At 42.3% G+C, this 23044-nt stretch overlaps 1 protein-coding gene across 2 annotated transcripts in view; it reads left to right on the top strand.

Moving 5' to 3' along the window:
- The first annotated feature begins 321 nt into the window (after positions 1–321).
- The window catches only part of BMPR2 (bone morphogenetic protein receptor type 2), a 304173-nt gene continuing 281450 nt past the window's right edge, over positions 322–23044 (top strand). For both annotated transcript variants that reach the window (XR_012244982.1, XM_073633288.1), the window contains exon 1: positions 322–1470. Coding sequence is in view for 1 of the 2 variants with exons in the window: in XM_073633288.1 (XP_073489389.1) it covers positions 1356–1470 (115 nt within the window). In the remaining variant the exon portion in view is untranslated. The remainder of the gene's footprint in view (positions 1471–23044) is intronic.

Genomic DNA, 23044 nt, shown 5'->3' with positions numbered 1-23044 from the left:
CTGCCCCATCATTGCTGTTCCCGGGAGGAATAGTGCTGCCCCATCATTTTCATTCTTACTTTAAATAAACGAAAAAAATTGCATATTACGTTTTTAATGATTTCATCCGATTAATTGATTAATTGAAGCAATAATCGGCCAATGAATCAATTATGAAAATAATCATTAGTTGCAGCCCTAGTAAAAACATACACATGATTAAATGAGTGTTTCTTTTGTGAGTGTGGAATAAAGTTGATTTAAAAGAAGGTTAAAAAAAAGCCTTGCAGGCCTAGACTCTGCCCTCCCTCGTCACCCTCCCTCCTCTCCTCAGTCTGGGCGGTGTGAGAGGCCTCTTTGTGTCTGGCTGTGACACAGGAGCAGCTCAGGAGGAGGAGGAGGAGGAGGAGGAGGTTTGTGTATGTGTGAGAGAGAAAGAGAGGGGAGGCGATCCAGTGCCTTCCTCATCAACACTTCTGTCTCCAGTTCCCCTCCTCCTTAGCCCTCTCCCATTAGCACAACACCCCTTGAGATGGCTTCCCCAAGGGAAGAGAAGGGGGGCTTCTGCCTTGGCTGAGGGTGCCTCCTTAAGGCTTCAAGGCTCTCTTTAAAGCACAGGAGCAGGAGACATTCTTGTGCAGCCCGTGCAGGGCCTCATCTTGGAAGGATAACTCCAGGCAAGCTGGGGATACCTTGGATCTGGGACAGACAGCTGCACATTGACGAGATCTATTGATACTGGAGGCTGAAACCATTTACTATCTGATCCCCCCCACACATGGGATATCTACATTTCTAACAAATGGAGTGTAGAAAACAATCATTATACTGGCAGGAAGAAAAGTAACTCAGGAAAAATAAAAATCATCTACTGGAAGGGATGCTGGAAGAGGTCCATGGACACAGTATTAGAAGACATAGGAGGAAACTGGCCAACGCAATGACCTATTCTCAATGTATCGTCTCTTGAAAGAAGGGGCTCTCTATTTTTGGTCAGAATATTAGGCAGTCATTGTCGCCTTGGAGTTTTGTGCAGCGACTGATCATTTTTAATGGCTTTTGGTGTTTCTAGTTGCCCCTGTGAGGGGTCGGAGAGAAGGGCAGCGTCCCTTGTGTAATACAGTGCTTTGGGAAATGGTATTATCGGGACCTTGTTGTAAGGACTTTTTGATGCTGTGAAATCGTAGAGTTTCTCTGGGAGAACAGACTCCCTTAGCTGGAATGAGCGTTATCTGATGAGAGAAGGCAGTCTTGTCCACTGAGGATCCTGTGCTAGAAGGGCCTCTGCCGCCCGTGGATTAGAAATCACATTTATTGTGAAATCGGATTATAGCCACATTAGGTTCTTATTTTTTTTTTTTTTTTGTCTCCTTCCTATGTCTTCTCGCTGTCCGATTTCTTTGGGATTACTGAGGGTTATGGCTTCAAATCAGAGTCTGGTTCTTCTGCTCCTTGGCTTACATTCCACCCTGCTGCTGGCCACAGCTGCTGGTAAGTCACTTTTCATTTGACAGACTTTGTTTTCCGCTCCCAGGAGGATATCGATCTTCATCCGTAGCTTCATTTGAAGAAGAGGCTAGTCTTTATTTTATTGAAATAAGAATGGGGGCAGACTCGTATGCCATGTTGATGGCTTTTTATTAGTACATTTTCTATTTTCAGATACTGTAATAATTAAAACAATAAGGGTTCAGGGATATTCTTCAGGTCCCATTTACACCGCTGCCTTTAACGCACGTGTTGCAACACACTAAAATGCACATGTCCAATTTTTCATTTTCTAAAAAAACAATGCATTCATTTTTTTTCTATGTTTTAGTACATTGAGGGACTTATGGATGTGAATGGCAATACATCAACATGCATGTTACATACGGTTTGATGTGTGGCCAATGGATATAAAAAAAAAAAGCCTTGGTCAATTATTGTTAACCACTTGCCATTGGCCCTTTAACTAGCCAGTGATGCCGGAGGCCAGTAGGCGGGGCTGGCGATTATGCGCTCACTGTTATTGGCGCACCTACCTGCTCCTGATCGATGGTATATGACAGAGAGCTCCTTTGACAGCTCATCACTGTTCTGGGGCGCCAGTCAAGCGTGTCCGCAGAACAAGATAGCGACGCATGTATGCATCAGCTCAGCATTGAGGCCTACCTTTGTGCTGATGCATATATATAGGTGTGACGCCAGCGGGAAGAGGTTAACTCTAAACACTCCAAATTCTAAAGTAAAAAACGCATTGAAAACACACCTTTTTTAACGTATGTCAATGCTGAAAGGAAATAACTTATGAAAATACACCTACCTAACACTACAAAAAAATGCACCTCTACGCACACACATAGATCTAAATGGGCTCTCATTCTTATTCTAATCATACCTTGAATGCTTATATGGAATCTGTAAGAAAGATTCACTATTCTTTGGGGACAGATGTTTAAACAAAAAAATGTGCATTTTAAAGTAACAGATCTGTAATTGCAGTGGAAATGTGCCTGCCTGTTAGGAGTGGAGTTGTTGAATGATTGGCAGAGTCATGAAGAAATATTATTTGAGTCAGCAGAAACCCATCATTGTCTGCATTGGTGATTGGTTTTGTCAGCTTTTCCAACCTTAAGGTTCTTCGGGTAGCCAGGAAATTTCATTTTGCAATCTACAAATAGAGATATTGGACTGGCATTGCATGGAATGCATCATGTCTGGTTTTCTGGGATCATGTACAATGTATACAGCATGTTGCTGGAGATTGGGTGGGAGTGACAGCTAGTGGGCACCTCAATAGCCGCAGAGCAGAGGAATTGCAGACAGCTCAGATTTCTATTCTAGAGAAAGCAAAGGGTCAAAAGCCATGCTCTTCACATTTGTCACTATGTATTGAATGTTTTCTACAGTGGCATTGCCGGTAAATATGTTAGAGGTCTACACTGTAAGGAATCTTTTGTTTAAGAAAATACAATTTCAATAAGGGTAACAAAGATCGCTTGATTTGATACTTGGGTTTTCTGATTGCTTAGTGGAGGTTGATTCTTCTTGTACCTGAAATGACACAACTGACAGTATTGTGCTACCACACAATGCGGCCTTATTGTTGCAGAGAAGGTGTGTGCTGTCCCATCATGTCACTTTGTATTCTCATCCTATTCTATAGTCCAATTTGTGAGTGTTAAAAAAACGCTACTTGGGATATTGATATATTTATAACAGCTCCCTCTTTTTTTTTTTTTTGCCATTGCATCAATTTTTTTTAAAGCTTTAACTGGAAGCAGCCATCTTGGCAAACCCTGCACACTGATTTTTATTAAGATGCATTGGACCTGATTTATTAGAGCTAAAGGTGCGCTTGATGGGTCACCTCCCAATTTTGGTCTCAATGTTGCAAAGGGATTTAAAAAACTATGAGCACATGTGTGTGTTTTTGCTGACATGAGACCATGTACATAGATATGTACTGAAGACAGTTTGCAATGATCCAGCATTTCCAGAACTGTGCCTACAAAACCTTGACAACCAGGAGCCATCAAACCTGCATTTTTGAAATGTTATCCAAAGTTTAAAAGTACACTTTAGATATTTTCATATGCAGTTTACTCTAATGAAATGAAAAGAAAAAAAAAATATGACAATCTGTGAATCTAGCTTTCTCATCATTTTGGCTTGTGTGTATTAGAATGGTTTTGACTCTTCTCTGGCCCTTAAAATGTACTATTGTGGTCATAAAGCTATAGGTTTTTTAAATAAATAATTGATTCCATATTTTATAAACCCTATATTGTATAAACCTCACACCCACGTGCTCAGAACAATGCTCTCGCTGGTAGCTCGGATAAAATGTGACATGCCTCAGCCCAGCTTTGGTTGCATTCTATGTTGCATTTCCTGAAGGATTACAGGAAATCTCAGTTATTCATCAGCCAAGCAGCTGACATTTTCAACAGTTTAGCAGTGGTGTCTTCCATATTCTGTTTATTTATAGAAGGAGGTACAGGTTACCTTTGAAAATCAGTTAAAGCAGATATCCATTTAACCAGGGGCCCCAGGAGCACATCATGCTCAATTTACCTCCAAGTTTGGTCTCCTCCATTGATGACAGTCCTGTGTTCCCCCCTTAACATGCAGAACACCATTGCGCCTATCTTCTTTGTTTTTGTTTTTTCAGGCACAGTGTTTTCTTTCTTTGGTCATTGGGCATACATGCTGAAATTCCATTATTCCAACACCTTGTTCCACTCTTGGCATCATACAGGATCAATACAAAAATCTCCTATTCATATTTAACATCCATTTCATGGTTACCAGTTAAATGTCTGTCATTTTGAAAATTGAATAATGAACTTTTGCTCTCTAGATTTTAGTTCCAATATAAGTTATTTTGGTTTTTTTCTAAGATTTGCTTTTAGCATATTTCAGTTTATACTTTTATTTAAAGGGTTAGTTCACCTTTACCAAAAAAAAACTGCCTATGCAGATAAGGGGTGTCTGTAGATAAAAACAAACTGTGCAGCTTTGATTAAAGTTAAAGTGGGGTTCCACCCAAAAAATAAAAATACCTGTAAAAATTCTAAAAAAAAAAAACAAAAAAACATTTGGATATTTTTTTTTTTTTTCACTTACCTCTAAATGCCTGTTGCTAGGTGGTCCCTCGTAGTCTGCCTGTTCCTTTGCCTGGGCTGGTGACATCACTTCCTCCCAGGCACAGGAAGGGCTCCGCTCTGCTCCCTCCCTCCTGTCAATCATCTGGGACCCAATACAGGTCCCAGGTGATTGAGCGGCCAATCACGGCGCGCGGCGCCGCTCGCGCATGCGCAGTGGGTGCCAGGCTGTGAAGCCACAGCCCGGCGCCCACAGTTGAAATGCCGGCGCCGACGAGCGGAGGGGGGGGACGAGCGGGGCCTCGATCCCCCGCATCGCTGGACCCAGGGACAGGTAAGTGTCCAATTAAAAGTCAGCAGCTGCAGCATTTGTAACTGCTGACTTTTTTTTTTTTTTTTTTTGACGGCCCCCCTGGGTGGAACTCCTCTTTAAATAATGACCTTTCTATAGGAGTATGCCATCCACATACCTCATGATGCCTGACTGGGAAACTCCCAGGATGGTGCTAAGGACATCGCTAGCAGAGGCCCAGCTGATAATGTTCACCTTCACTATTACAGGAGTGAGCTCTCAAAGGCTTAGCTCAGCATTACTGCATCAGAGAAATGTGAGGGGGTTTGAATGAAAGAGCTCTGTGATGGGAAGGTGAACATTATCAGCTCGGTCTCTGTTAGCGGTGTTCTTATCAACATCCTGGGAGTTTTCCAGTCAGGCATCATGAGGTACGTAGATGACCTACACCTATAGCAAGGGCACTATTGATTGGCTTGTGTACAACCAGCCTTTTGGAAACATGTTTCTCAATTAGTGCCGCTGGCAGTGCTGATGAGTGTATTCTAGGGCCACTGTCAGAATACAATACTGCAGTGGGAGAGATTCCACCATCCAAATCAAGCATGTGGATGGGAGAATGTAGCCATATTGTTTCTTTCAACCCACTGGTGGAACAAAAAAATTGACTCCTGTATGGTCTGCCTTAAGCCTCGTTCACACTATAACAATATCAGATGAATGATCACCTATTATTTTTGCATGCTAGTCTTATATCGAAAACCAATAGGTTACTGAAGGTATGAAAATTCTCATATGACAGAATAAACTTCGGAAGTGATGTAATGTATTGTATTGTAATGTATTCTTTCTGAGCATGCATGGTCTTGGTCTTCCAATTTTTTTAGGACGAATACTGTACTGATTAAACAAAAATCGGTTGTTCTGCGAGAAAAAATTTTGTGTTTGTCCCTTCAGATAATTTTGCAATTAACTGTCGTGATAGGCTCTCGAAAGATTGTACTAAATATCAGATTATTGTACAATCGCTTTGAAATCTGTATTTTTCAGCCGATTTTCTCATTGTGTGTACTAGGCATTAGTCTCTTCAGTTGAGTAGGTTCTGTGATAGCTTATCATATCAAAAAATTTGACATATCATTTTGTTGAATTTTAGGTTTAAGTAGGTGAAGGCACATTGCATTATAGCATATTCTCTATTTACAGTATGTATATACAGGCATAATGTTGTTGTTGCCTATTACTAGCTCTGTCATACTGATAATACATTAGTACATTAATCATGTGCAAATACTGCCTACATTTTTGAAGGCCACTCTGAGTAAATTCTTGATGGATCAACATTAAAATGGGGTAATTATAGCTTCTACAAGCAAACAGCACTATTGGGTAAAAAAAAAAAGCTTGAATTACACTAAATGGTTCTCATTACCATATGAGAAGCCTTACACAGGCCTGAATACTAAGAGAACTCTTGGTTGAATCATTATGGTAACTGTTGTTGCATGGAGAGTTTGGCAAACCTATGATTTTCTTAATCAGCATAGTCTCCAGAAAACCAAAGCATGTGATGGCAGACTGATAACATGAAGCACAGTTAGTATACTTGTATAAAAGCTCCACCACCCACAGCCTTCGCGTTCCCTACAGATTTCTTTTTAAGGTAATACTAAATGTTTAGATGATAGAAGAGATCTTTTTCATACAGAATTTGTAGGCCTTTATTATTAATATATACATTTTTTTTTATTACGGTACATAACTTGTTTTATTTATTTACTTTTTTCTATTTAAACATTTTCCAGTACATAAGCAAGTGAATAATAAAAAGAGGAGTATAGGGAAGGCTGTGGGAATGGCTACATCAGGGGAGGCAAGACACTCTGTAAAGAACAGGGGGAGTGGTAGGGGTTTAGCGGGGGAGATCGCTGTACTAACTTTAGCAGCTCCGACCGAAGCTGACAGTTTTTTTTGAACAAAAGGAAAAAAAACTTGCGTGTACCCAGCTTTATTCTAAACTGCTCCTTTAAGGAGTTTTCATTAATGTCCATAAAGGTAAAGCAAACATTGCTCAGCCCAGACGTCTGCTGATCAGCTGTTCTCGGTATTAGAAAAGCAAGTTCAAAGGTTACTCAGAGTGGCTTGGCCTTTTCTGCCTATGTACAGTGTCAGCCTCAGAATACTGTTAAAGGTGACAGGCCACCAAAATCAGAGCTATAGAGTTAAAAAAAAAAAAGAGCATTTTGGATTTGGGAGCCGGCTGTGCCTTGTTGATGAATCATAGACGGATCCCCACTGTGCCAGATTGTGTGGCACAAGAAGCCTGGTCCTGCAGCCTTCTGGGACACTTCACACTTTGGCATAGAGGGGGGTGGGATGAGGCAAAGTCATCTTTGCCTAGGCAAGGCTTGAGGAAGTTGGAGCGGATAAACTCAGTTACAGGCTGGGGAGATGGAGAGAATGGAGAACTTCTGTTTTAGGCTGGGTTCACACTATTGCGAATTGGATGAAGGTTTCCCCGCATCCAATTCGCATTTGTCAGGAGCCTGTGACCAACTCTCAATGAAGCCGGTTCACACAGCTCTGGGACGGCTGCGGAGTGAATTGCACAGGAGTCCTGTGTGTCTTTTGGTCCGTTTTAGGTCCGAATTCAGCCACAAATTCGGACCAAAATCGGACCTGAAACGGTGAACTGGGACGCACCGGACCCCTGCTGTGAGCCGCATGTGTATGGTCTTCAAAAAAAGGGAAACTTGTGGGGATCTAGGTTTGTCTTTAGTATAGAGAACTACTCCGAAAATGAGAAAAGAGAAAAAGAAGGATACCACAGGGGTGGCTTCTTCTAGTGTAGTAGTGCTGGGAAGTTTCTGTAGGTGTAGGTGTGGAAACGCTATGTGAGAAGTGTAATGTATAGGTGCATTATATGCAGCTGCCGTTCCGGTATTCTGACATCATTCTGAATCATCAGATTCATCCATCTGCACTGTACTGCGTGGATGGAGGAATCTGTAATTTTTTTTAGTTTAGCCTGCAGGCTGAGCAAAAACAAATCTGCCAGAACATGGCAAGCTTAAGCGGAGAGATCCCCGGCTGAGCAAGCGGATTCCGCATAGCGGAGGCACCCGTGTGAAAGAGGCCTTTGGGTGTCTGCATTCTAAGTGAAGTAGTAAAGCAGAAGCCTTTGGACAGCAGCATTGTTAGTCTGAGGGGAGGGAAGAGTTAAGCCGGCCATAGACCGTTGGAATCCCTGCTGAACCGGCCAAGATTCAAACCATCTATGGGCAGGCTGATTGTACCCAAGTCGATCCATCAATCGACTTAGGTACAACCAGCATGCAAGATTTTTACATGGGATTATTGCCAGTGGTTATACTGTAGTTCCATTTGAAATATAGAAATATTTTAGGTTCTTAGTGTATTACTACAGTGAATACAGTATATTAGTGTGTAATTGAACAGATACTGTTGGCAGTGTTTGGCAGCACACCAGGGAGCCCATGTCTGGCACCTCCTAGATTGGTGGTTAATTGTGCTTCTGACTTTGGAACCTCCCAGACATGTACATCAAAGGCATTTCTTTTACAGTTCCTAATCACTGTACAGTCTCAAGTCTGTCAGGGCAGGCTTCGGCTCATAAAAAGCAGACAGACCAGTCTTCTCATGATTACTTTCTATTAATGCTGCTACTGGTCTACTTGTTAAGTTGTTGACCCGTTCAGAAGTCGTCTTTTCATTTCTTATATTAGCAGACGGTGGCGATTGTGTAAGATTATCCCATACCTACAGAATGTGGCCTATCCATTTACAGTCTGTTGTCTACAATATTTAAAGAGCATATCCAATCGGTAGCTGTACAAGGAGGACCAAAAGGATAAAATTATACTAACTTAAAATATACTAAAATAAATACAAAAATATACTAAAAGGCAAACATATACTAACCAAATTAATACTGTTTTCAGGGTCAAGTTCACTACAGAATTACCTAAAAACAGATGGCATGCACACATCTCAATTCCATTACACGTCAAAAACAACAACGAGGTCAAATGATATGATTTAGGTGTTTACAGAAGAATATGAAATATTGCATAAGGAAATTCTAATCTATTTTTAGTGACCGCTCATTTTGCTTAAAGCCCAACTCCAGGAGTTAAACTGGCCATACAATTTGTTTTTTGGCTGAATGAAAGAAAACACAAACAAGGTAAATGAAGGATTTTCTCCTTGCCGGGACATTGGGGTTGATTTACTAAAGGCAAATCCACTTTGCACTACAAGTGCAATCACTGTAAATCTGAGGGGTAGATCTGAAATGAGGGGAAGCTCTGCTGAGTTTATCATCCAATTATGTGCAAGCTAAAATGCTTCTTTTTATTTTCCTTGCATGTCCCCCTCGGATCTACAGTGACTGCACTTCCAAGTGCACTTTTAGTGCAAAGTCGATTTGGCTTTCGTAAATAACCTCCAATGTATTCTCACAGCAACACCCACTGCTGTTATTATACACTGATCAGCAGTTGCAGACTTGATGAAGATTAATTTTCCAGCATGTCTCGTCAAGAGAAATCGATCAAATTATTTCCTTCTGTCAACCAGGGACTGCCACTGGATGGACACTGATGGACACTGAACAAAATTAGGCTAGTCCATGCTGAACCAGCCAAATTTTATTAATGGTCAGTTCACACTGGGATTCCCGTGCATTCCTATGCTGTGCGATTTTGTAGCTCATTTATTTTAATGAGTTGCAAATCTCACTGGAACGCGGAAAAAGTCGTGTATGCACTACTTTTAAAAAAAAAACCACGCACATTCAATTTGGTGGCTGTAAATGCACTGCATTTATGATCTGCATTTGGGGTGACGTTAAGAATACACTGGTACCCTCAGATCGCAAAGGACAGTGCATTTTGAGCGCGGTGCAGGAAACTGGCCCTTAGTATATGGCCAGTGTGTGCCAAAGCTCAGTCAGGGAGGAGAAGGATATAACACGTTTCCAGCACCACATTGAAAGTGCATGGCATACACGTGAACTGCAGGGGGTGGCAATGTTAAGTTAACAACAACCCAAAACTGTTCACAAAACGCGGTGTGATTGGTGCAATTTGAGCCATACAAATGAATGGCTCAAATCACACTGCAAAGACGTTGCATGTGATTTGAATAGGAATGCGGTGTGATTCTTATCCGAATCAAATGCAATGTCTCGCACTGCAAATACAGTATCTCACAAAAGTGAGTACTCCCCTCACATTTTTGTAAATATTTTATTAAATCTTTTCATGTGACAACACTGAAGTAATGACACTTTGCTACAATGTAAAGTAGTGAGTGTACAGCTTGTATAACAGTGTAACAGTGTAAATTTGCTGTCCCCTCAAAATAACTCAACACACAGCCATTAATGTCTAAACCTCTCGCAACAAAAGTGAGTACACCCCTAAGTGAAAATGTCCTATTGTTCCCAATTAGCCATTTTTCCTCCCCGGTGTCATGTGACTCGTTAGTGTTACAAGGTCTCAGGTGTGAATGGGGAACAGGTGTGTTAAATTTGGTGTTATCGCTCTCACTCTCTCATACTGGTCACTGGACGTTCAACATGGCACCTCATGGCAAAAAACTCTGAGGATCTGAAAAAAAGAATTGTTGCTCTACATAAAGATGGCCTAGGCTATAAGAAGATTGCCAAGACAGTGAAACTGAGCTGCAGCACGGTGGCCAAGATGATACAGCGGTTTAACTGGACAGGTTCCACTTGGTACAGGTCCCGCCATGGTCGACCAAAGAAGTTGAGTGCACGTGCTCAGCATCATATCCAGGGGTTGTCTTTGAGAAATAGACGTATGAGTGCTGCCAGCATTGATGCAGAGGTTGAAGGGGTGGTGGGTCAGCCTGTCAGTGCTCAGACCATACACCGCACACTGCATCAAATTGGTCTGCATGGCTGTCATCCCAGAAGGAAAAGATGATGCACAAGAAAGCCCGCAAACAGTTTGCTGAAGACAAGCAGACTAAGGACATGGATTACTGGAACCATGTCCTGTGGTCTGATGAGACCAAGATGAACTTATTTGGTTCAGATGGTGTCAAGCATGTGTGGCGGCAACCAGGTGGGGAGTGCAAAGACAAGTGTGTCTTCCCTACAGTCAAGCATGGTGGTGGAAGTGTCATGGTCTGGGGCTCCATGAGTGCTGCCGGCACTGGGGAGCTACAGTTCAATGAGGGAACCACGAATGTCAACATATACTGTGACATACTGAAGCAGAGCATGAACCCCTCCCTTCATAGACTGGGCCACAGGGCAGTATTCCAACATGATATCGACCCCAAACACACCTCCAATATGACCATTGCCCTGCTAAAGAAGCTGAGGGTAAAGGTGATGGACTGGCCAAGCATGTCTCCAGACCTAAACCCTATCGGGCATTTGAGAGGCATCCTCAAATGGAAGGTAGAGGAGCGCAAGGTCTCTAACATCCACCAGCTCCGTGATGTCGTGGTGGAGGAGTGGAAGAGGACTCCAGTGGCAACCTGTGAAGCTCTGGTGAACTCCATGCCCAAGATGGTTAAGGCAGTGCTGGAAAATAATGGCAGTCAAACAAAATATTAACACTTTGGGCCCAATTTGGACATTTTCACTCTTTGAGCATGCGTGGACTTCTGTCTGATGGACTTGTGTACACACATTCGGAAAGTCCGACAACAAACATTTGTTGGCGGAAAATTTGAGAACCTGCTAGCCAACATTTGTTGGCGGAAAGTCCGACAACAAATGTTCGATGGAGCATACACACAGTCGGACTTTCCGCCAACAAGCTCACATCCAACATTTGTCGGAAAATCCAATCGTGTGCATGGGGCATTAGTCTTGTTTGTATACAGGAAGAAACTTGGTACAGTGGTTTGTATTAAGCTGGCCATACACTAGTAAAATTTTGTTTGAAAATTTTCATTTTAGGAAAGTTTGTTTGATTTTCTAATCGTTAGTGCGGTCAAATCGGTGTTCATTTTTAACTGTAACAAGAAAATTTTGAGGATGGAAAATATTTCTCCAACTAATTTCTAAGGCAGACCATAGAAAGTACGAATTTCTGTTCTACAACCCCCACAAATCCCCCATCAACACAGACAGTGCTGACAGGGGAATCCCTCCTGTCGAGCCATTGTCTTCTCCTGGCGGAAGGGCGGGGGGGGCTAAGCGGTCCTTGCTAGGAGAAGACAATGATTATTGCTAGCTATAACAGCCACTAGCGATAATTGCAAGTAAATCAGGCAGGCTGGTTGTACCCAAGTTAATTGATCGATCAACTTGGTACATTCAGCCTGCCCATACACAGTTCAAAACTTCAGCATAAACCGGACAAGATTTGAACAATCTTTGGCCAGCCTAAGGGCTCTTTCACACAAGTGTTAACTCTACAGTAGCCTTAATGTGCATTGATGCACCTATAGCGTTATTGTGTTTTGGCTGCTTTGCACAGGCATTCATGCTGCACCAGGCAACGCTCCTCAAATGCTCAGTGAGATTAGCTTTTTTTTTTTTTTTTTTTTTTTTTTTTTATTTGTTCAAGGCTAAAATGGGAAATGATCACTTTTGACGCTTTGTAACCACACCTAAAATGTAGTGTAAATGCCATAAGTGCCTTAACAGTACGCTTGTAGTGCGTCTTATTAGAAGTGTTTGGAGATACAAAGCATCAACTCCCGCCAAACTCTGCAGGCAGCGTTAATTTTGCCTTGGCGCAATGCAAGGCAACGCTAAAGCTGCAGTGTGAGCACCTCCATCAGCTTACTAATTTAACAATTTTGAATGGTATAGATAGGCGGTCAGGAAGTGGAAAAGCCACGACCCAACTGCCTATTTTCAACTCCTCTGTGAAAGAGCCCTTGTGCGCGTACACACGGTCGGACTTTCAGCCAACAAGCTCACATCCAACATTTCTCGTCGGAAAATCCGACCGTGTGTACGAGGCATAACAGTGCATATGGTTTTTGTTTGAGAAAGCTCATTTACTCATAAATTGTTTTAAAAAAATTGCAAAATGGTAAAAGCAAGGTATTTTTTAATTACTGATGAGAATTTTTGTACAAATGTTTATGTGAGCTCTGTTCATCAATCTACTAGTGTATAGCCAATTCTAGAAGACTTGCAGATGACTTTTCATTTCATCTGCATTTTCCAATGAGCAGCAGATTACCAGAAATGCTACCAAAGTATTTTGCATTGCACAACAGTTTCTGTGTCTATCATATAATTGAACTTGCCTTGATAAGCAGAGTTGTAAATCTCCATGAGAACTAATGGTGTCGCATGAAGGACATTCACCTCTGGTGAACACAGTATAAAAGCTGATAATAATATTTTGCGGAAACACAAAACCATTTCACACAGTGCAGTCTTCACATGCAGATTAGCGGTTTTCTACACCAAGGACAATAATGGCACAACACAGCCTTAAGGTATTAGCACCCACTTCTACTGAAATTCATCTCCAGCTTCTAAAGTTGATGCTGAGCTCTAGACGATAACATGCTCCATATGGCTAAGAAAAAAAGCAACATATCTATTTGCACGCAGGTACTAAAGTCAAAGGTCACACATATTTATCAATTCTCTCCACATTTGTAAACTATGCTATAATTATCCCAGCTTGAAGCCCAACAATAATGGCTAGATGAGGCTTAGACAATTGAGAGCTGTTCTAGGGAGAGACAAGTGGTTCCAACCATTGAAGACCCTTGCCATCCTTCTGTGACCAGCCCTGAAGATGGAAGCCATACTTGTACTACATTTGTCCATAATACAAATAATTTATTCAGTTTTTTTTTTAGTTTCATTGAATTCTCAACACAAAAACAAACTAGCCTATCAAAAACATATTATATGTATTAATGTACATATAAAGCGAAGAGAGATATTCGTTTATGGACTGACATTTTACAGAAGAAGAAAATTACTAAAATTAAAAAAATAATCTATATACAAGGTTTATACCCATCATTGGGTATAAAAGTCGTCATCTGCACAAAAGGTCCTGCGCATCTCCAAATAATGAGCTTTTATTCAGTATTTTAATTATCAACCTCATCCAGCTCCGATATCTCAATACCTTTTGTAAGTGCATAGCCTGCAGTGATACCACATATACCAAGTAACAGAAGATAACCAGCACCACAAATGATGTATTCATCAAAGTTTGCTGTAGATCTATACTCACCGTCCACTTTATTAGGTACACCTTGCTAGTACCGGGTTGGACCCCCTTTTGCCTTCAGAACATTCCTTTGAGATTTTGGTCCATGTTGACATGATAGCTTCACGCAGTTGCTCCAGATTCGTCAGCTGCACAACCATGATGCGAATTTCCTGTTCCATCACATCCCAAAGGTGCTCTATTGCAGTGGTTCTCAACCCTCAATAGGGTTCTCAATAGGCCATGATTGCACAGGTGCTTTAAATCAGAGGCAACGTCTTGGTATTTTCGACAGCTATTTTATCCAATGCCGCATACACATGAGCTGACTTTTCGACCGGACTGGTCCGACGGACCGAGTCCGGCGGACAATCCGACCGTGTGTGGGCTTCATCAGACTTGCAGCGGACTTTTTCGGTCAAAAATCTGACGGACTTTAGATTTGGAACGGGTTTCAAATCTCTACATCGAAACTCCGCCGGACCCAGTTCCTATCGAAAAGTCCGCTCATCTGTATGCTAGTCTGATGGACGAAAACCGACGCTAGGGCAGCTATTGGCTGCTGGCTATCAACTTCCTTATTTTAGTCCGGTCGTACGTCATCACGTACGAATCTGTCGTACTTTTGTTGTGATCGTGCGTAGGCAAGTCCGTTTGTTGGGAAAGTCCGTCGGAAGTCTGCCGAAAGTCCTTCGGATAGACCTTCGGACCAGTCCGGTCGAAAAGTCTGCCCGTGTGTACGCTGCATAAGAGAAATTCCCAAAATATGGCCTGTTGGGGGTACTTGAGGACAGGGTTGAGAACCACTGTTCTATTGGAATGAGATCTGGTGACTGTGGAGGCCATTGGAGTACAGTGAACTTATTGTCATGTTCAAGAAACCAGTGGTGAGATGATTTGAGCTTTGTGACATGGTGCATTATCCTGCTGGAAGGAGCCATCAGAAGATGGGTACACTGTAGTCATAAAGGGATGGACATCGTCAGCAACAATACTCAGGTAGGCTGTGGGGTTTAAACGATGCTCAATTGGTACTAAGGGGCCCAAAGTGTGCCAAGAAAATATCCCCCACACCTTTACACCACCAGCTTGAACCGTTAATACAAGGCAGGATGGATCCATGCTTTCGTGTTGTTTAAGCCAAATCGAGAAATGGAGACTCGTCAGACCAGGCAATGTTTTTCCAATCTTCTATTGGCCAATTTTGGTGAGCCTGTGGGAACTGTAGCCTAAGTTCCCTGTTCTTAGCTGACAGGATTGGCACCCGGTGTGGTCTTCTGCTGCTGTAGCCCATCTGCTTCAAGGTCCGATGTGTTGTGCGTTCAGAGATGGTGTTCTGCATACCTTGGTTGTAACGACTGGTTATTTAGGTTACTGTTGCCTTTCTATCATCTTGAACCAGCCAGCCCATTCTCCTCTGACATCGACAAGGCATTATTGTCCACACAACTGCTGCTCATTGTATACTTTCTATTTTTTGGACCAATTTCTGTAAAACCCTAGAGATGGTTGTGTGTGAAAATCCCAGCAACTAGAGTTCAGCTTTAAAGCTACTTTCACGCTGAGCCACGGCCGCATTGGCGGTAAAGCGCCGCTAGTTTTAGCGGCGCTTTGCCGTCGTTTTAACGGTGCTTTACTGTCATTTTAGAGGGGCTTTTCGGTTGCTAGCGGGGCGCTTTTAACCCCCGCTAGCGGCCAAAGAAAGGGTTAAAAACACCCATGTTGCGGCGCTTCGGAAGCGCTGCCCATTCATTCCAATGGGCAGGGGAGGTTTAGAAGCACTGTATACAGCGCTCCCAAACCGCCCCAAAGGTGCTGCTTAGCAGGACTTTTTTCCCGTCCTGCAAGCACACCGCCCCAATGTGAAAGCACTTGGGCTTTCACACTGGGGAGGCATGTGAGGCAGATTTCAGGTGCTATTTTTAACGCTAAAACACCTAAAAAACACCTTCAGTGTGAAAGTAGCCTATTAATACCAAAAGATGAAAATATCAATTATAGCAGATTTTGAGAAGAGGTACATTTGTCAAGGGAACCCCAAAAACTGAATGTGTCTGAGAGACCTGGTCCTGATGTTTTATCAGCATCCCCAGTGCCCAAAAGATGGTCATTGGAGGTTATTATTTGCAAGAAATTTTAATCATCCGGGCACACGAGAAAAAATTCAAGACTAGGCTAAAGCCAGCCATAGACGGTGCAATTTTCTTTCTTGCTTCCATGGGTTCCATCGATTTTTTTTTTTTCCCCATCAACACAGACAGTATTGACAGAAGAATCCCTCCTGTGGAGCCATTGCGTTCTTCCCAGGAAGGGAAGCCGTCCTCGCCAGGAGAACACAGTGATTATTACTAGCGGCTGTAACAGCCGCTAGTAATAAATCGCACGTAAAATCAGGTAGGCTGGTGGTACTCAAGTTGATCAATCAATCAACCTGGGTACATTCAGCCTGCCTATACACATGGTTTGAATCTCGGCCAGTGTGCACTTTCTGATGAAGTATCAGAGATAGCATCGTTCCTTGGATTAAACACAGTTAGGCATATCAGTTTTAATAATCTTATGTATCGGGCCCTGGAGGTAATCCAGGCTGTGCTTAGTCAACCATCCAGTTGGACATGTTTCAGGAGCACGCCATAACAAAATAATCAGTGCTTTACAGATGATGGCACACTCATCTGATTAAAGAGGTGAATAATAATGACAAATGCTATGACACTTGGTCTGAAAAAAAAACCCACTGATCTATGGTTCTAAGGGTGAAATGATCTAAAAAAAATACTCTCAGTATATGTGTATTTTACTGGATACAGTGTCTAGATATTTAAATGTGACTTGGGGGGGTTGTTTGGCATATTTCATTTACTTTGGCAGCTTCTAACTGAATTAAACATGTTCAAACCCAGTTACAGAAGTTTAACAAAGGCCTCCTCAATAGAATTTTATCACAGTGTCTGTACTTTGCCTAAACTGGTTCTGCAGGAACATTAACAATAAAAGTGCTTTATTTTGATGCCGCTCAGTTCTTAGCAGTGATTACTATCTTTGTTAGCTACTAATATTATTTTTAAAGTAATACTTCAGTGCTTATCTTGTCACTTCACTTGATTTAGCCATTTTTCTTGGCTTAATGTAAGGCCTAAGAATTCTTGACAGATAAAGGTTTTGCTTTTTGTATACAGGCGCTTATATTTTACAAAATACAAATTGTATTATATGTAATGCTTCAGGCCCTTTTCACACATGCGGACCGACTGTCCTTTTCTCATCCATCTGTTGATGGATGAAAAATGGACATCAATGCATTTCTATTGGGGGGGGGGGATCAGTGTTTATAGTGAGAGGCAAGTGTGTACATACAGACTCCCTCACTTGCTGGCTCTGAATGTCATTGCCAGTGTTCTATCAGATTATCGTTACCCATCAGATTGGGCAACGGAAGTGACGTTCCAAACAAAAAATACTTACTGCGCATGCGCGATGCGTTCCGCTATGTGTTCCACACAATTTATAATCTGGCGGGTAGAGGCATTCTGTTAGAACACCCATGCGGACATCTTACTACACCCAGGTACGTCTTGAATTTCAGAGTAATTTTAGCAAAAAAGTGAGCATGTATAGTATATTTATTTATATACGCTCATTTTATTGCTAAAATTACTCTGAAATTCCATACGGAGCTGGGTGTAGTAAGATGTCCGCATGGGTGTTCTATTAGAATACCGCTACCCGTCAAATCATGAAGTCTTTGGAACGCATAACGCCGTGGAACACAGGTTGTAACACATAGCACATGCGCAGTACATATTTTTTGGTCAGAACATCCCTTCCGTTACACAATCTAATGGGTAGCGGTAATCTGATAGAACACTGGCTCTGAATTCAATTGGCGATTCCTTTGTTTACATGAGAAGGAACTGACATTCGGTCCCGCCATTAAAATAGAGAAAGGGGCGTGGTCACCCAGTGATGGACCGCCCATGTGGAAAGGTCCTTAGTCTTCCAAGACAAATACCGCTCTAGAGAAAACAGAATTTTTCCACAGCAGTATTAAAATTGATATTGCTATGAGTAATGACACTGATCCGAAAAAGCATGAGGACGTTTTTATTGTACTTTGCCTGCAATAAATAAATATATAAAATAACAGACTTTAATACAGTTCAGAACACGAAAAGAACATCAGAGCCACACCCCCCATACTGACTATATTTTACCTCTCTATACTATTGTACATTATCACTCTTTCACAAATTCCAGACTGTGGAAGAGTTCAAGGTACACTCCTGACAATCTGATGCTCCAATATTGTGCAGAAGGGTTTCTTTATTTGGTGTTCCAGTATAAATACATATTGAGGATTGTTTAAACTTTAATCTTTGCGTTTAGTGTGCAGGTCTGCATGTGTTTATAATCGCGTTTGTTGGTGCTTTTTATTTTTATATTATTTATTATTATTTTTTGTACTGAGTTGCATTTAGGCCTCGTTCACATGGGCGGACTACAGCGTACATCTGTATGAGGTCCATGTTTGCCCGCAAGGGGGTGCACAGGGTTGCAGTGCATCCCCATGCAGGCAGTCCCATTCATGTCAAATGGGACGCAGCAGCTGCTCCTAATTTGATAGCCATGCAGGTGTGGGTTTATGGCCCTGAACACACACCGTGCACTGACTTATCGGTATGCGTGTACATTTATCTGCTGAAGTGCATGGGATGTGACAAGGTCTCTTTAGCATTCAATTTAATTTATTATATTTAGTTAATAATAAATTATATTTTTTAATATTTATTCTATTATATTTAGTATTTGCAACAACTCCACATCTTAAGCTGGCCATTAATGGATCAAAATTTGGTTGGTTCAGCAGGGACCAGCTGAATTTCGATCCATCTATGGCCATTCCAATCGGCTGTGTCCACTGCCCAGAGCCCTGTGTTTACAATCATCACAAAGCTCTGTACAGAGGGTACGATCTCTCTGTTTCTTATCCCTGCAAAACTTTCAAGCAAACTGATCAATATACACTTATTGGGATTTTTTTTTACCAAGAACATATACTAGAATACATTTTGACCAAAATTTTTGAAGATATTAAATTTTTTTTAATTGGATATGGTTTATAGCAGAAAGTAAAAAATATTGTTTTTTTAATTTTTGGTATTTTTAGTTTATATTGCAAAAAAAAAAAAACAGTGGTGATCAAATAACACCACAATAAAGCTTTATTTGTGTGCAAAAAAATTACATAAAAATTTTATTCTGGGTGCAGCGTTGCATGACTGCGCAAAAATTCAAGTTAGACTTACCGGTAACTTGTTTTCCTTGAGTCTTTCAGGACAGCACTTGAGAGAGTGACTCCTCCCCTTGCCAACAGGAAACACCTCTTCCACCAAACTTTAAAAGGAGGCTCCTTTCCACACATTGTCAGTAGTAGTAGAGAACCTCCGGCCCCAAACTGGAACACATAATCGAGATATGATTAGTCACAGTATATATATGAAAAAACAATAGGGCGGGATGCTGCTGTCCTGAAAGACTCAAGGAAAACAAGTTACCGGTAAGTCTAACTTGAATTTTCCCTTATCGTCTTTCAGGACAGCACTTGAGAGGATAATAGAGACTTACCCCCCTAGGGAGGGACCACAGCCTGCAGAACCTTTCTGCCAAAAGCCTGATCACCTGCTGATAGGAGATCCAGTCTGAAATGACGGACAAACGTTAAGTAGCTTGACCACGTAGCCGCCTTACAAATCTGATCTGGGGTGGCACCAGCTCTTTCTGCCCATGTAGTGGCCTGGGCTCTTGTTGAATGAGCCCTAATTCCCAGCGGGGAAGATAAACCCATTTGAGAATAGGCTACAGAAATAGCTGTCTTAAGCCATCTAGCCAATGATGCTTTTGATGCTTGTTGGCCTTTCTTGTTTCCAGAGAAAAGAACAAATAATGAATCTGAAACTCTAAACCCTCCTGTTACTTCCAAATACTGTAATAGGATACGTCTTACGTCTAAATTGTGAAACTGCTCTTCCTTTGCACCCGAAGGGTTAGCAGAAAAGGTTGGTAGAGTAATCTCTTGAGACCTGTTACTAAAGCTTGCCACTTTTGGCAAAAACCCCGGATCTACTTTAAGGACAACTCTATCAGGAAAAACTGACAAAAAAGGCTCTTTTACTGATAGGGCGTGCAGTTCACTAATCCTTCTTGCTGAAGTAATTGCGACCAGAAAAATAGTCTTCAAAGTTAAATTCTTTAGGGATATGGCCTGTAAAGGCTCAAATGGTTCTTTTGCCAGAGCCTGCAGAACCACCGAGAGATCCCAATTTGGGAAATGCTTCACCGGTACCGGTCTCGACCTGGAAAGTGCTTTGAAAAATCTCATGATCAGAGTTTCTGAAGATAAGGATCTCTACAGATAAACTCCCAAGGCAGCCACCTGCACCTTAAGAGTGCTGACCGCCAGATTCTTGTCTGCACCCTTTTGCAAAAATTCCAGCACTGAAACTAGGTCTTTAACCCCCCTATGTTCGGAATGACAGAAAGAAACATATACTTTCCATACTTTGGCGTAAATATCCCTGGTTACCTTTTTCCTACTGGAAAGCAACGTAGCAGTTAAACGTTCTGAAAAGCCTTTGCTTCTCATTAATTGCTCCTCAGATACCAGGCAGTGAGCTTTAACCTGTCTACCCCTGGATGAAGCACTGGCCCCTGAATCAACAGATCCTGACTGAGCGGGAGATGCCAACATGGTTTGATTGCCAACTGCAGAATCGTGGAAAACCAAGCTCTCTTTGGCCAATATGGAGTAATCAAAATGATTGATACTCTCTCTTTCAGTATTTTCCTCAACACTAGAGGGATTAATTGAAATGGAGGAAAAGCATACCCCAGGTGAAAATCCCACGGATGTGCCAGAGCATCTATCCCCTGAGAGCAAATGTCTCTCTGAAGGGAGAAAAAATTCGGGAGCTGCGTGTTTTGTTTTGAAGCAAACAGATCTACCTGCGGAAGGCCCCAAACACTGGTGATTAATGCAAACACCTTCCTGTTCAGACTCCACTCTGATTCCTGAACTTTTAGTCGGCTCAGATAATCCGCTACTTCGTTCAATGTGCCTTTTAGATGGACTGCGGATAGAGATAGTAAGTGGTTCTCCGCCCACTCCAGAATCTCTACTGACAGTAAGTGAAGGGCCCTGCTTCTTGTGCCTCCCTGTTTGTTCAGGTAGGCTATGGCCGTGGCATTGTCCGACAAAATCTGGACATGGCAACCTATGAGGTTTTGAGAGAAGAAAGCTAATGCTAGGGCAACTGCCTTCAGCTCTCTCCAATTTGAGGATCTTTGGGCCTCGAACTGGGACCATGTTCCCTGCGCTAAGGCTTGACCCATGTGGGCCCCCCATCCCTGCAAACTGGCGTCTGTTGTGACCACTTTCCCGGTCGGAAAAGACCAAAGAAGACCTCTTTGCAGTACCACCTGACTTTTCCACCACCAAAGTGAACGTTTGACTCTGGTGGGAATCTTTACTTTTGTATCCAAACTCTCCGTCCTGTGGTTCCATGTCCTTAGAAGGAACCTCTGGAGAGTCCTGAAATGCAGCCTTGCCCATTGGATGGCTGGCATTGAAGAGGTTAATGTCCCCAGAGCCGACATAACCTTTCGGACTGAAATCAGTTGATTTGTTTGTAGTGCAGTTATTACCCTTTGGACCTTGATCTTTTTCTCTTCTGGGAGAAAAATCTTTTGCTCCACTGAATCTATCAAATAACCCAGAAACAGTACTTGCTGGGCTGGGATGAAATTTGATTTTTGAACATTCACTATCCACCCTAGTGACTCCAAATGACTGCGGGATTTGTTCAAATCCTCCTGCAACTTTTCCCTGGATGGGGCAAAAAAGAGGAGGTCGTCCAGATATGGAATTACCGCAATCCCCTGGAGTCGAAGAGGGGCGAGAGCTTCCGCCATTATCTTCGTAAAAATACGAGGAGCTGACGACAGGCCGAAGGGAAGGGCCCTGAACTGAAGATGTATAATCTCCTTGCCCATGTTCACCGCAAACCTCAGGAACTTCTGGGACTGAGGTGCTACAGGAATATGAAGGTAAGCATCCCTCAGATCGATTGATGCCATAAAACAATCTTTTGTCAGAATGTTTCTGACCGTGAAAATTGAGTCCATACAAAACTTTTTGTATAGGACTGACTTGTTCAGGGGTTTTAGGTTGAGGATAAGACGGAAGTTTCCGGATGGTTTTCTTATCAGAAAGATGTGTGAATAGAAACCCTGACCCTGTTCTTCTGGGGATACTGGTATCACTACCCTCTGGTGCCTCAGATCCTTTAAAAGGTTCTTCATGGCCAGAGCCTTTGTTAGATCCCTTGGTAGGTTTGTTACAAAGAATCTTTCTGGCGGGCGATCCGAAAACTCTATCCTGTAACCTTGGGACAGCATGTCCAAAATATATAGACTTTCTGTCATGCTGGCCCAAAGGGGAAGGAAACTTTGAAGCCTTCCCCCCACTGGTACGCACAAGTCATTGTGCTTTACCGGAGGCTGCAGGAGGATGGAAAAGGACGTTTCCTTTGCCTTTACCCTTCTGCAATGCCCAATTTTTTCTTTTCTCCTGGGGTTTGGTTTGTTCTTGAGCCCTTTAGGAACGAAAAAACCGTTTAACTGGCTGCTTTTTCTTTTTGATGGGAAAAGACTTCTTTTTATCAGCAGTTCTATCTAGAACCGCATCTAAATCAGGTCCAAAAAGCAAGTCACCCAGGAACGGTATCCCACACAGCTTGTTTTTGGATGCCGCATCCCCTGGCCAAGTTTTCAACCACAGAGCCCTTCTGGCTGAGTTGGCTAGGGCAGCAGATCTAGCTGTCATTTTAATTGATTCCGCTGAAGCATCCGATATAAATGCGACAGCGGCAGACAGAGTTGAAAATGAATCCAAAATTTCTTGTTTTGGTGAGTCTGCTGAGATATGGGCC

Source organism: Aquarana catesbeiana, linkage group LG06 (assembly GCF_042186555.1).
Source record: "Aquarana catesbeiana isolate 2022-GZ linkage group LG06, ASM4218655v1, whole genome shotgun sequence".
NCBI lineage: Eukaryota > Metazoa > Chordata > Amphibia > Anura > Ranidae > Aquarana > Aquarana catesbeiana.
Note: the sequence above shows the minus strand (reverse complement) of the source record. Positions and strands in the feature narration are given on the sequence as shown.